The 13,729-nt window shown below is 39.8% G+C and overlaps 1 protein-coding gene across 16 annotated transcripts in view; it reads right to left on the bottom strand.

The window, feature by feature from the left end:
• unm_hu7910 (un-named hu7910) overlaps positions 1-13,729 on the bottom strand; it is a 230,793-nt gene that overhangs the window by 123,027 nt on the left and 94,037 nt on the right. For 11 of the 16 annotated variants that reach the window (XM_072571572.1, XM_072571565.1, XM_072571566.1 and 8 more), the window contains 8 exons: positions 11,113-11,166; positions 10,861-10,911; positions 6,655-6,699; positions 6,521-6,571; positions 5,211-5,261; positions 4,037-4,081; positions 1,596-1,640; positions 793-834 (listed from right to left, as the gene is read on the bottom strand). In XM_072571572.1, the coding sequence (XP_072427673.1) occupies positions 793-834; positions 1,596-1,640; positions 4,037-4,081; positions 5,211-5,261; positions 6,521-6,571; positions 6,655-6,699; positions 10,861-10,911; positions 11,113-11,166 (384 nt within the window). The remainder of the gene's footprint in view (positions 1-792; positions 835-1,595; positions 1,641-4,036; positions 4,082-5,210; positions 5,262-6,520; positions 6,572-6,654; positions 6,700-10,860; positions 10,912-11,112; positions 11,167-13,729) is intronic. The other 5 variants (XM_072571558.1, XM_072571562.1, XM_072571569.1 and 2 more) reach the window with 3 other exon arrangements.

The following is a 13,729-nucleotide window of genomic DNA, read 5'->3' as shown; positions in this document are numbered from 1 at the left end:
AAGAATCTGAACAAAGAATAAAACAGATTCAGCACAGCTAAAAATACTAAATACTGCTGCACAGATTCAGAAGAATTGGTGGATATAATTTAGTTATCGGCTGCAAGATTCTTAACAGGTATTTAGTCATGCAATGGAACAAAGAAAAATGAAATTGCTGGTGTAACTCTGCAGGTTTGGCAGCATTTGCAGGGAGGAAGCAAAGTTAACGTTTCAATCCACTGACACTTCATTCGGACAGATGCTGCCAGACCTGCTGAGTTTTGCCAGCAATTTCTGTTTAGTTTCAGATCTCCAGCATCTGTGGTACTTTCTTTTACATATCATAAAATGGGGTGCTCCCTTTCCCTTTTACAGAAAAAAAATTTTCTTCATGTAGAAAAGAGCAAAAAATGAAAAAAATGCTGGAGAAACTGAGGTCAGGCTGCGTTTGTAGAGAGAGAAAAACAAGATTAATGTTTTGAGTCCAGTGAATTCTCATATTTCTTGACAGCCTGTTTCAAGGTCCAGTTCTTACTGGGGGTCATTTGCATGCAACTTAAATCAAATTTAGGAATTAAAGCTGACAATTAACTTGCTTTGGTGCGCTGATATACAAAATAATTACTGTTTTGGTTCATTTGGCATTCCAATCAAAACTGATGACTGATAAGACTGAAACATACTGGCAGTGCTGGACAGCAAGACAGATAGCCCTAATCCTGAAATCTGATCAAGTTGGCAATCTGTGCACTAACTGCTAGATGCCTCATAGCATAATCATGAAATAAATGTTTAAAGATGTAAACAAACCTTGTATATCTTCTGTTCCTGGGACATCTTCTGTTTCTTCAGCTAGTAGGAAGGTTTAAAAACAGTCAAGCTCCAGATTTATAATGATATTTTCAATTGCTATTTCTCCTCTCCAATACTCATTAGAGCAGAAAGAGTGATGGACTTGTTTTCAGGGAACAAAATATTTTATTATTGAGCCTGCAATCTTTCATTTAACCATAAGGCGACAATTAATTTATTTTCTTTGTAGGGTCCGGCAGAGATTTACAAGAATGATCCCAGGGATGAAGGGCTTATCAAATAAATAGTGGTTGAGGACTCTGGGTTTGTACTTAATGGAGTTTAGAAGGATTACCAGAGATCTGGCTGAATTTACAGAATATTGAGAGGCCTGGATACACTGGACGTAGAGAAGATGCTTCCACTCATTGGAGAGACCAGGGCCTAAGGGGATAACATCAGAGTGAAGAGACTCTTTAGATATGAGATGAAGAGGAATTTCTTCAGCCACAGGGTGGTGAATCTGTGGGACTCTTTGCCACACAGGGCTGTGGATGCCAAGTCATTGAGTATATTGAAGACAGAGATAGATTGGTAAGGGAATCAAGGGTTATGGGGAGAAGGCAGCAGAATGCAGTTGAGAAACATATCAGATCGAATAGCAGAGCAGACTCATTGGGTCGAATGGCTTAACTTTGCTCCTACATTTTAAGGTGGCCTTGTGGTAGAACCGAAAGTATATTAACAGCTGTTTCACTTTGCTTAGAATATAAAGATCACATTTGTTTGTTGAAAGGCAAGAGGAGTGACAAGGCACTTACCATAAAACTCTTCTACTGTACCTTCATGTTCTAGGTCAACATCTGCTAAAAGTGAATCAAAAGTATTTTTTTTTAAAAACTTCCCAATCAACTCCCCCAGCTCTCCCTTCAAGGCTGAGAAGACTCTTGCCAGGGCACATTCCAGATTTACTGGCTGTCTTACAAGTACTTTGCAAAGCAAACATTGTTACCATTCATTTGACAACAAATTGAACACATTTATATTCAGGTACACAAGCAGCTGATCTAGACATCACGTTCCTGCCCATCAACAACTTTTATTTAGATAGGCCTTTAACACAGCAAGGCATCAAACAAAATTTGACACCAAACAATCTTAAAAATAACCAACTGCTTGTCTATATATTTAGAACTCTAGCTACAAATCTTTTCAAAAGTAATTCATCTTGGGACATTAGACCTCAATAGAAAAATATTAACAACTGACCAAAATGAACAAATTTTTTTGAATGTCTAATTAAAAAAGCCGATTGATTAAATGAACAAGTCCGAATTAGCTTGGCTCAGTCAGTAATAAGCAACAAACAAGCCGAGAACACAATAAACAAAACATACTTTTCGCATAAAGACAAGTCATCAAGATTGAATTAGCAACTGGTAGGAAGCATCAACAAAACTTGATCTTCAAATTTCCTCCTTGTTGAAAAATAATGCTGCTTGGTTGCAGTTTCATCATCTTGGATTTGAAGCTTTATAGGCAAATGCCACAATTCCTTCCAAGTGACTGCACAGAATTGAAATACTGCACCCACTCCATTTTGGTCCTGTCACCACTTTTAGTAAAAGTTCTGACAATCTAAGGTCTGGTCTACTGACCCAACCAAGTTGACTGACTACAGTAATTCCCAAGCTGTCTCTCAGAGCCAGGAAACTGTCTGTGTTGAAAATAACATGACAGATTGTACAACACAAAGTTCAGCAATGTTGAGCAAGAGAAATGCTGTTAACACTTTTCATCTTGTGTTCAACAGGAATAGCAGTTGCACTAATAATCAATTGAAGGTTAGTCACAGAATTTCACAGTACAGGAGGCAGCTACGCAACCATGTTTGGAGCTGGCACAAAAACAGCTACCCACTTAGTCCCATTTACCAACCCCATATCTGCATCCCTTTCAATTCCTCACTTTCTAATATATATCCAGCTCTCATATGAAATCACCTATGGGATCTGCCTCCAGCACTCTCCCAGGCAGTGTAGTAGGACTCAGTGTGGGTCATGGACACATGCTTGAAGCTGCACACTTTCACACCCAGGGCCTTTTGCTTTGTGAACAGAAATTAAAGGTTCATGCGTTGCACCTTTTCAACTCCATAATAGCTTGGGTGTACAGCCATTCCCTATGTACTCCTATGGTAATGCCGCCATCAATCAGGACTCTCCTATAATGTAGTTTCAATTGATGCTCTCAGTGAAGTTCCTTGCTATTCTGTGCTGATAAGTACAAGACAAAACAACATTGCCCTTTTTACAGCGATATATCAACTTCAAACAATAATTGAAATTTGGGAGAATTCACATCAGGGCAGAGAGAGAGAGAGAGAGAGAGAGGAGAAAGAAAGAGGGAGAGGGAGAGACACACACACACACACACACACACAGAGAGCACGAGCCGGCGGGGCGGGGCAGGGGGATACTCAATATGATGGGCAATGTTTCAGTGTGATTGAATTCCACGATTCATGATAACATAAGATTATATTTATAGCACATTACATTCTGACGGCAAAAATATTGTTTAAGCTTACTACGGTCAGACAAGCTTTAGGTCAAAAAAAATCTAAAGTTAGATGTTGCTCAGCATTTATGCCCCATTTTAACAAAGTCCATTTCCCAGCAATTCTAGTTCACTTTCATCTAAGAACTTCATAGCCTCAACGTTCAACTTCTTCTGTGCAATGTCACAAGGACTAATTTGAATCTAGTCTGGGATCCATGTTAGTGTGAAACCAAAACCAAAATCCAATCTGCACTTCATTGGGTAAGTTCATAAAGGAACATACTTGACACTGAAGACAATTATGGAGATGGGACAGTAAGTTTTACAGAAATTGAGGGTTAGAAAGTATAAGATAAATTGTAACTGACAATGCTGTAGGGGGGAAATGAGTCAAGCAGTTACATAAAAGAGGAAAGAACAAGAGTGAGAGGGAAGGCAAACTAAAAAGACAGAATAAAGAAGAAGCAAAGAACAAATATAAAGGGGAGATTATTGATTATTTTTCTCTTATATAATCTACTATACCAATTTATGTATTTACATGGTACAATACCAATCATGGAACAGTCTGCACTGCAGTTTACCATCAATAAGGTGAAAGGTCACTACTGCTCAACAATTTCACAACACCGACATCAATTAAAAGGACAATAAAACAAAAGTGGTGAATGTACAAACTTGTACTACAAGTCATATTTACCTTCAGTAAATTTATCTCTCTCCGACAGCTCTTCATCCATTTCATCTGCAAGTAAAATATAGGATTTAACAAGTGTCTAAATCATATCTGACAACCAAAAGCTGGTTTGTCCCCAAGAATTTATATATAAAAGTTTGTTTAATTTTAGAATATGAGCCAACTTTTGCTCCTAATGGCTAAACAGCAGCAGCAGCTTTTTATTATCTTTGCATCCAGGCTGTGGTTTTCTGTTAGTAGTTTTGCATTGACTGTAATTTAAATCGGCAAAATGACACCAAATGCTGTAGTGGGGAACTGAGAATTGCATGAAAAGGGCAGATAAACAACCCTTAGCCAACAGATGACCTCTCATTCATTGTTTTTGCCCTAGAGATGTGGATGGAATGGAATCATGGAATGGTCTCCCATGATGGGGTAGATGGGTTGCTAGAACAATGAGGCATGCTTTAGGCCTGAGATGAGGAGAAATTTCTTTACTCAGAATTCTGAATCTTTAGAAATCTCTGCCCAAGTGTTTTGCAGTCATGTGGCCTTTTATGCCCATTCAAAGGGATAAATTGGGCGTGTGTGTAATGTCTCATTAGAGAGACAAAACCTCAGTCAGGGTAGCAGTTCCTCATTACTGCACTGCAAAAGCAGCTGGCATTTTGTTCCCAAGGCTCTGCAATAAAATGTCACATTACAATCTCTTATTTAGAGTGAGTGCTCTACCACTGATCATGCTCACACAATAAAGCTCAATGCCTCTTGAAATTTAGCTGCAGTAACCTGGTGTCAAGAACTCAAGACTGTTTCAAATTCCTGAACCACTGCCACTCCCACAACTAATCAAACTGCTGCCCTTGTCTTACCGCACTTTACTAAAAAACCAAAAAAAGTCATTCACATATAAAATAAAGTTGACTAATTTTAAAAAGTTCAAACTACATTTTAAACATCCAGAATACGACTTCCCAATGGATATTGAATCTATTCATCCAATTAAATGTTTAGAAAGAGCAGTGGAGAGAATGACAAAGTAGAATTTTCAACATACCCCAATAACAAAATAAATCTTTCACTTGGAATACCCATGTGAACGGACCAGGTTTATTTTTATCAGAAGCAATTAAAAGCTATAAACCACTGAACATAAATAGCTGTGCAATAAGTACGTAAACAAAGCATGTACTACCTTCCTGGTCCACTTGGTCAGAAAAATCTTCAACTTCGGATTCATACAATCCTGAAAAAAATAACAAATGTACCACGCTGAAAGTCAAAGTAGCATTGCCTAACTACATGCATCATCCTAATTCAGAATATGTAATGTATAAGTGATATGGTAATGAAAAGAGTTATATCAAAATACCTGGGGTACATGTAATGATTTCTTCCCAAGTCAGGTTAAGTCCATCATGAAGACAGACAAGAAAATAATCTTCAAATTAGAAGGAACAAATCATGAAGTTTTTAATTAGAACGTCAACTTTTATGAAGAGTGTTGGAGAAACTCAAGTCTGACGGCATTTGTGCGGAAAGAAACTGAGCTAATGCTTTCAATCTAATGCCTTTTGACTAGAAACTGAGTGGTGGAAAAGTCATTGGTCTTTTCTTGCTGGACTAAGGCCACCATTACCAATAGGTGAAGCACTATATGCACAGGATTAGGTGTTTTGTTCAAATGTGACGTGGGTGGGGATTGGTTAGGGATATTGTACAGATTAAACTAGCTCAGGGTCAGTGCAGTCACACACATCTGGTCAGTTAGCATTTTCTTGACCAGTAATTTTCAGTCCACTGACTTCAAGCTATGGAACAAGGAAAGCCATCAAAACCTAAATTACCAAACAGATACCAGCTGGAATAGTAACACACTTTATGCACATGGAAGGACATTCTGACAACTTCATGTATACGCTAACTGTTCCTTCCAGCCACCTTAGATGGTATTGTGCATCAGAAATATGTACCACATCTAAGCTATTGAATAGACAGGAAAGGTGTAGGGCTGAAGGGCAGAGCGGGGAATTATTAAGGGAGATTGAAGATCAGAAGTGTCACAGAACAAAGGGAGATTAATGATGCTTAACATAGGAACAGAGGTAGATCATTCAGCCCTTTGAGCCTATTTTCATCATTTAACGAGATCATGGCTGATCTGTGATCGAACTGCACACACTTGCCTTTGGCTCATATCCTCTAATGCATTTGCTTCATGAAAGACTTCCCATCTCTGATATAAAATTAATAATTAATTCACTGCCATTTGTGGAGTAGTGTTCCAAACATATCTCAACCTGTGCACGTAGAAGTACTTCCTAACATCTCTCATCTCTAATTCTCAGACTATGTGGTTGATGTGGTGTATATTTGTGGGCCAATCCAATGCAAGTCCATGGCCCAAACCCAAAAATGACAATGACGGTGGAAAAGGGACAATCAATCACTTTGCAAGAGATATCTAAGTACAGTACCAATTAGATCATTGACCATAATATATACCTGGACCTTCTTGTTCAGAAACCACCTCTTCAGGCTGAAGTTTGGCATCATCTATGACAAATAGCTTCAGGTTAATATATGAGCGATCACGCATCGTGGTTAAAGTTCATATGTTTACAGGTAAAGGCACAAACCTGAAACAATATCATCAACATCTTCCTCATTCACTTCTGATGTTTCTGAAGGGAAATAAAGAGTGTTTCTGTAACATTAATGACTTTTCACCACATATTTGATGATTATATGGATGACAGATATGTAATAACTACCTAGAATTGTCTCTTCTGGTACAACTGAAACTTCAGGTTCAGAATCCTCCAAAAGAGATAGATACTGATAAAAGGCTCAAGTACAAGGCTAAGTCCCTTGGGCCGGATGAGATTTATCCCAAGATTCTCTGGGAAGTCAGGGAGGAGATTGCAGAGCCTCTGGCTGTGATCTTAATGTCCTCATTGTCTACAAGAATACTACCAGAAGACTGGAGGATAGCAAATGTTGTTCCCACGTTCAAGAAGGGGAGTAGAGACAACCTTGGTAAATATAGACGGGTGAGCCTTACTTCAGTTATGGGTAACGTGTTGGAAAAGGTTTAAGAGATAGGATTTATCATCATCTAGAAAGGATGAAGCTGATTAGGGATAGTTACCATGGTTTTGTTAAGGGTAGGTCGTGTCTCACAAACCTTATAGAGTTCTTTAAAATGGTGAACAGGAGTATGAGGGTACAGCGGTTGATGTGGTGTATATGGATTTCAGTGAGGCGTTTTGATAAGGTTCCCCATGTAGGCTATTGCACAAAATACTGAGGCATGGGATTGAAGGGGATTTTGCGATTTGCATCAGAACTTGGCTAGCTGAAAGAAGACAGAGGGTGGTGGTTGATGGGAAATATTCATCCTGGTGGTGTACCACAAGGATCTGTTTTGGGTCCACTGTTGTTTGTTATTGATATAAATGATTTGGATGAGGGCATAGAAGGATGCGTTAGTAAATTTGCAGATGACACTAAGATTAGATCAGAATAGATTCCCTAAGTATGGAAACAGGCCCTTCAGCCCAACAAGTCCACACTGACCTCTGAAGAACAACCCATCCTGACCCATTTCCCACATTTACCCCTGACTAACGCACTTAACACTATGGGCAATTTAGCATGGCCAATTCACCTGACCTGCACATCTCTGGACTGTGGGAGGAAACCGGAGCAGCAGAGGAAACCCATGCAGACACAGGGACAATGTGCAAACTCCACACAAAGTCGCCCAAGGCTGGAATTGAACCCTGGGTCCATGGCGCTGTGAGGCAGCAGTGCTAACCACTGAGGCACCATGCCTCCAAGGTCGGTAGGGTGGTGGATAGAGAACAAGAATGTTGTAGGTTACACACAGACATAGATAAGCTGCAGAGCTGGGCTGAGAGGTGGCAAATGGAGTTCAATATTGAAACGTTCGAGGTTGGTTCACTTTGGAAGGAGAAAAAGGAATGCAGAGTACTGAGCGAATGGTAAGATTTTTGGTAGGTTAGATGAGCAGAGAGATCTCAGTGTCCAGGTACATAGATGCTTGAAAGTTGCCACCCAGGTTGATTGAGTTGTTAAGAAGGCATAAGGTGTGTTAACCTTTATTGGTAAAGGGATCAAGTTTCAGAACCACGAGATCATGTTGCAACTGAACAAACCTCTGGTGCGGCCGCACTTGGGAGTTTTGTGTACAGTTCTGGTCACCGCATTATAGGAAGAGTGTGGAAGTTTTGGAAAGGGTTCAGAGGAGATTTACTAGAATGTTGCCTTGTATGGAGGGAAGGTCTTATAAGGAAAGGCTGAGGGACTCAAGGCTGTTAGAGAGAAGGTTGAGAGGTGACCCCTAGAGACACACAGAGGGTTAGATAGGGTGAACAGTGACAGCATTTTTCCTCGGATGGCGATGGCTAGCACAAGGGGTCATAGCTTTAAATTGAGAGGTGATAGATCTTAGATAGACGTCAGAGGTAATTTCTTTACTTGGTAGTAGGGGCATAGTAGACTCACCAACTTTAAAGACATTTAAATGGTCATTGGATTGACATATGAATGAAAATGGAATAGCGTAGGTTAGATGGGCTTCAGATTGGTCAGCGCAACATTGAGGGCCGAAGGGCCTGTACTGCACTGTAATGTTCTACAATAGCCAGCATATTGGTCATCACTTTCAATCAACAAAACTTTATAAACTATACTTAATGCAGCAAAATATCGAAGACCCAAGACCCAACAAAATGATGGTTGCTATGCAACAGGAGCAGATACAAAGGAGGGTTCATTGAAAGTTGAAATTTGTTTTTATTCTGGAAAGGTTCCTTCAGTTTGAAAGTAGCAAACGTAAATCGACTATTCAAGAGGGGAGAAAGACAGGAAACACATAGCTTGTCACAGAGAAGATGCTAGGTGTTAGATGCTAGAATGGAGGAAGCTATAACTGAGCACTTTGAAAAATTCAAGGTAATCAGAAAGAGTTGTTTTTGTGAAAGGGAATTCACATTTGACAAATTTATTAGAGCTTCTTGAACTGACGCGCTGTGACGAGGTTGACCTAAACATCACAATGCAGACTGACTGTACATTTATGGATACAGTGAACAGAAGTGTAAAAAGAATTTTGGCATTTACTGCTAAAGGAATGGAGTATTATAGTAGAGAATTGTCGCAGCAACTCTACAAAGCATTGGTGAGACCACATCTGGAGCACCACATAAAACTTTGGTGCTCTTACTAGAGGAAGGTTGTAATTGCATTGGAGGCAGTTCAAAGATGGTTCACTAGGTTATTCAGAGGTGAAAAACGTATCTAATGAGATCAATACACAAGTTTAGAAGAATGAGTTAGATTTAATTGAGGTATATAAAAGATGCTAAAGGGGACTGAGAAAGTAGATGTAGGGAGGATGTTTCCCCTTGTGGGGAAATGTTGAATGGCTGAACAAAGAGACCTTGGAGTGCAGGTTCATAGCATGGATGGGTTGGACCAAAGGGTCTGTTTCCATGCTGTACATCTCAATGACTCTATAACCAGTAATTATTATAGGATAAGAGGTAACAGATTTAAAACAGAGATGGGGAAGAATTATTTCACCCAAAGGGTCACAACTCTATGGAATTTATTACCCCAGGAGTGGTGTGGATGCTAGACACTGAATACATTTGAGGAGGAAACAGATAAATTGTTAATTACTAATTGGTTGAAGGGTTATGGGAAGCAGACAGGAAAAGTGGAGTTGAAACAGAGATGAGATCAACCATGATAGAGTGAAATAGTGCAGCAGGCTTAAGGGTCTGAATCACCTACTCCTGTTCCTCGTACTTATATTCTTGAGAGAAACTAGTTTTGGAGGCTGGAAAAATCTGTTTTATTTCCATTGAAATGTTCCATGGAAGAATCAGTTTTGTTTACTAGAAAAGTGATGAACATTCAATGATGAAGTCTCATTGATTTAGCAGCTATTATAAATGCTGAAACATACTCATCATATCTGGCAGTATCAGTGAGGAAAGAAAGAGTTAGCAATTCAAGTCCATGACCATGCTTTGGTCCTGGTCCAGTTCTGATAGATCAAAGATCAAACACAATTAACTATTTCTCTCTCCACAGATGCTGCCACACATAAATCATTATTTGCAGCAGGTATTTTTTCTATTGTAGATTTTCAGTTTCTGTAGTATTCTGCTTGTGTCCCCAAGGGATCATGTCCTTAAAGGACACTTTAGAATGAAATAAGCGATTAACTCATCCAATTAAGTTACTAGATTGGGAACTGCTAAGTTATTTTACATGTAATCATTGATTAAAACTTCACTGAGTGCCATTACTTGTGGAATAACTTACAAGAACATATATTCACACAGGCAAGAGCAACAAAATATTCAGAATGAGACAATACTTAGGACAGCTCTTTACTAACTTCATATCTCAATGCTATGTGTACTTTATGGAGCTCTCTGGGCTCATACCAGGTGCTGCATTATAGACACTCTTATTTTAAGTTAGTATCTGACTGGACAAGTTAATCAAATGTACATGATTCTACCAAATAAATTAATCATCTTTCAATTTTTGTACCTTGCATCACTCCCTTGTTGCAAAGACAGACAAACTGAATTGTTAACTTCACTTCTGTTGACAGAAATACACTGCCTGTTTAGCAAATTACATATTATGACAGGCGAAAAGATGGATCCTTGGCACAAAGGAAAATCAGCATCTCAAAGTCACAATTCAAGTATTCTATTATCCAGCACCATGTAATGCTCTCCTACCAACAGAAATTATTACACTAAATAAATTAATATAAATAAAATTGCATGGAGTACCTAGAACCTCCGATCCTTCAGACACTTCCTCTTCCATATACTCAGACTCTTCTATGAAAGAGATTCACCGATTTATTAAAATCGTGGATACAACATCCAGTTGAAACAATCACACAGAGCATTTATAATCAGTAAAGATCTTTGCACATAAATGCATGATCTCCTCTTCTACCACTTTAAACTCAAAAAGAATTCTATTTAAGGAATGGAATGTTGATATTTTAATTAAGTAATTAAAAGCGATGTACAAACCTCGAGTGTCTGCTTCCACAGGTACAGGCTCAATTGTTTCATCTCTAACTTCATCTGCAAACGGAAAGCAGAACCTTGCATTCTATTACTAGATTATTAAAATTGAATCTCATGCACAGATTTCAATTTCTTCATCTAGAAGCAAGCCACCGTATAAGCATCTGCATTTACATTTATATGTTTCATCAATCACATATACAACCCAGAGGGAATGCAGCATTAAACACACTATTGAAAAGAACAGACAAGATGATCAAGAGATCAAGAACTATTATTTATTACTCCCTCTTGGGAACATCTCCCCAATTCTTTAAGCTTTTGATTTCTCTCACAATCAGCTTCAGTTTCTACACTCTCCTCTTAATGGCTTTCAATTTTTATCTTTCAGTGGATGCCTCCATTGCCCCTTGCACGTTCACAGATGATTATACCTTTCTATAATAATTTCCCTCTCCCAGATATGTATCATATCATCTTTAGGACCATCTCGTGCATCACCAACACCAAACTCTATCCACAATCCTGTCCTACTTTTAAGTCTCCACAGCAGTCTTCTTTCATCATGTTAAACTGCAGTCAGTGATAAACACAATCTAGTCTACCCTTCAGAGGAAGCAATGCACTGTGTAAAGACAGTCTCCTCTGTCCTCACTTACCTCTCCACCAGTCTCTTGCATTATCCTTAAACACTTCCGCCAACTCCAACTAAACCCCACCACCAAGAACATCTGAACCTTTCCCTCCCCACCGCTCACTGCCTTCCGCAAGGACCGTTCACTCAGATAGTCCTTGGTAAACCCACCAAATCCTTATTCCCCACCCTCCCACACCCCTCACGTCTATCCAGGGTCCCAAACAGTCCTCCAGGTGAGACTGTTCACCTGCCTCTATTCCAACCTAGTTTACTGGATCAGGTACTCCCAATGTGGTCTTCTCTACATCCGAGAGACCGAATGTAAAGTTAGGGAATGGCTCACCGAGCCTCGCAGCTGGAACTGCAAGGGTTGACCAGACCTCCCAGTCACTGCCCATTTCGATTTCCCCAATCATCCCTTTCCAACATGACCATCCTTGACTTCCTCCATTGACAAAACAAACCACAGTGCCTACTAGAGGAACAACACCTCATCTTCCATCTGGGCAGCCTACAGTCCGCAGGACTTAATATTAAGTTCTCCAATTTCAAATAACCTCCCTCCCCATCCCCCAACTCACTTCCCAACCCCTCCTCCCTCCCTACCACTGCTCCCAGCCACCAACCGGATTCATTCCTACCACTGACCAACCCAGTTGTACCCTCTAGCTGTCTTCTCGTATCTCCACTCCACCAAACTGCCCCTGACACCTACCCTCAGTCCTGAAAAAGACTTACACCAGAAGCTTTGCCTTCTGCACCTCCTAATGCTGCCTAGCTTGCTGTGTTCTTCCAGCCTCCTGTCTGTCTACTGCAAAAAGACTGGCATTTCTAGGATGGCTTTTATAAAAAACTTCAGGATGTCCTGAGATTGAGTTAATGAAAGACATTTTAAGTGTTGAACTGATGTAATGTAGGAAGTGTGGCATGCTCCCTCAAATGGTCATCTATTAACAACCATGTGTTATTTTGGTATTAATTGAAGGATAAATATCAACCATGACACCAGGGACTCCCCGCAGTTTATTTTAAGTCGTGATGAGAATCCTTTATGCTCACAAGGCAGCAGAAAGGCCTTGCTTTATCAGAGCTGTCACAAAAATTCCATGATACTAATGTCTCAATCAGTCCCAACAAATGTGATCACCTTGTCAATTATCCATGGACGAAGTGGGATCCAACCGCACAGAACCTAATTATCACTTTTGCCTGAATGACTACATCAAGGTAACTATTCCTTCAGCTGCAAGATGTTTTTGGACATATATTTCCATTCAAAATTTTCATATCTCTCTCAAAACACAAAACTTTTGAAGTACACAAGGAGGTTATTCAACCGATCATACCATCGTCAATTCTCAAAAGGAGAAACTTATCCCTGCCTTGCCTTTACCCCATAATTCTGCAGATTCTTCCTTTGCAGAGCAATGTTACTTGATTGTTTTGATTGAATTTGCCTCCTCCATAAGCTGTGCCTTTCAGATCTCAATCACTGTGTACAAATGATTTTCCCTCATGCCCCTACTTTTACCTGAGCCAATGACCCCCAATCTGTGCATTCTTGCTCTTGAGCCATCTACCAATGAGAACAATTTCTCTCCATCTCCATTTTTCAGACCGTGGTGATTTTGAATATCAATCCCTTCTCCAAGGAAATAGTCCCAATCTTCTGGATCTATGTAAGCTGATCACTGGAAGACATGCAAGCATAGGTCATTCAGTCTCTCAAGCCCATCCCACGAATCTATTCTATTATGAATAATCTGCCCTGGCCTCAACTCTGCCACGTGAATTCATCAAAGCCCTTAACAACTCCTGGTACTTCTAAGATCTATATGATCAGGGGAATAGATAGAGTAGACAGTCAGAGACTTTTTCCCCGGGTACAACAGAGTGTTACAAGGGGACATAAATTTAAGGTGAAGGGTGGAAGGTATAAGGGGGGGGGATGTCAGGGGTAGATTCTTTACCCAGAGAGTGGTG

This window comes from Chiloscyllium punctatum, chromosome 5 (genome assembly GCF_047496795.1).
Source record: "Chiloscyllium punctatum isolate Juve2018m chromosome 5, sChiPun1.3, whole genome shotgun sequence".
Taxonomy (NCBI): Eukaryota; Metazoa; Chordata; class Chondrichthyes; order Orectolobiformes; family Hemiscylliidae; genus Chiloscyllium; species Chiloscyllium punctatum.
Note: the sequence above shows the minus strand (reverse complement) of the source record. Positions and strands in the feature narration are given on the sequence as shown.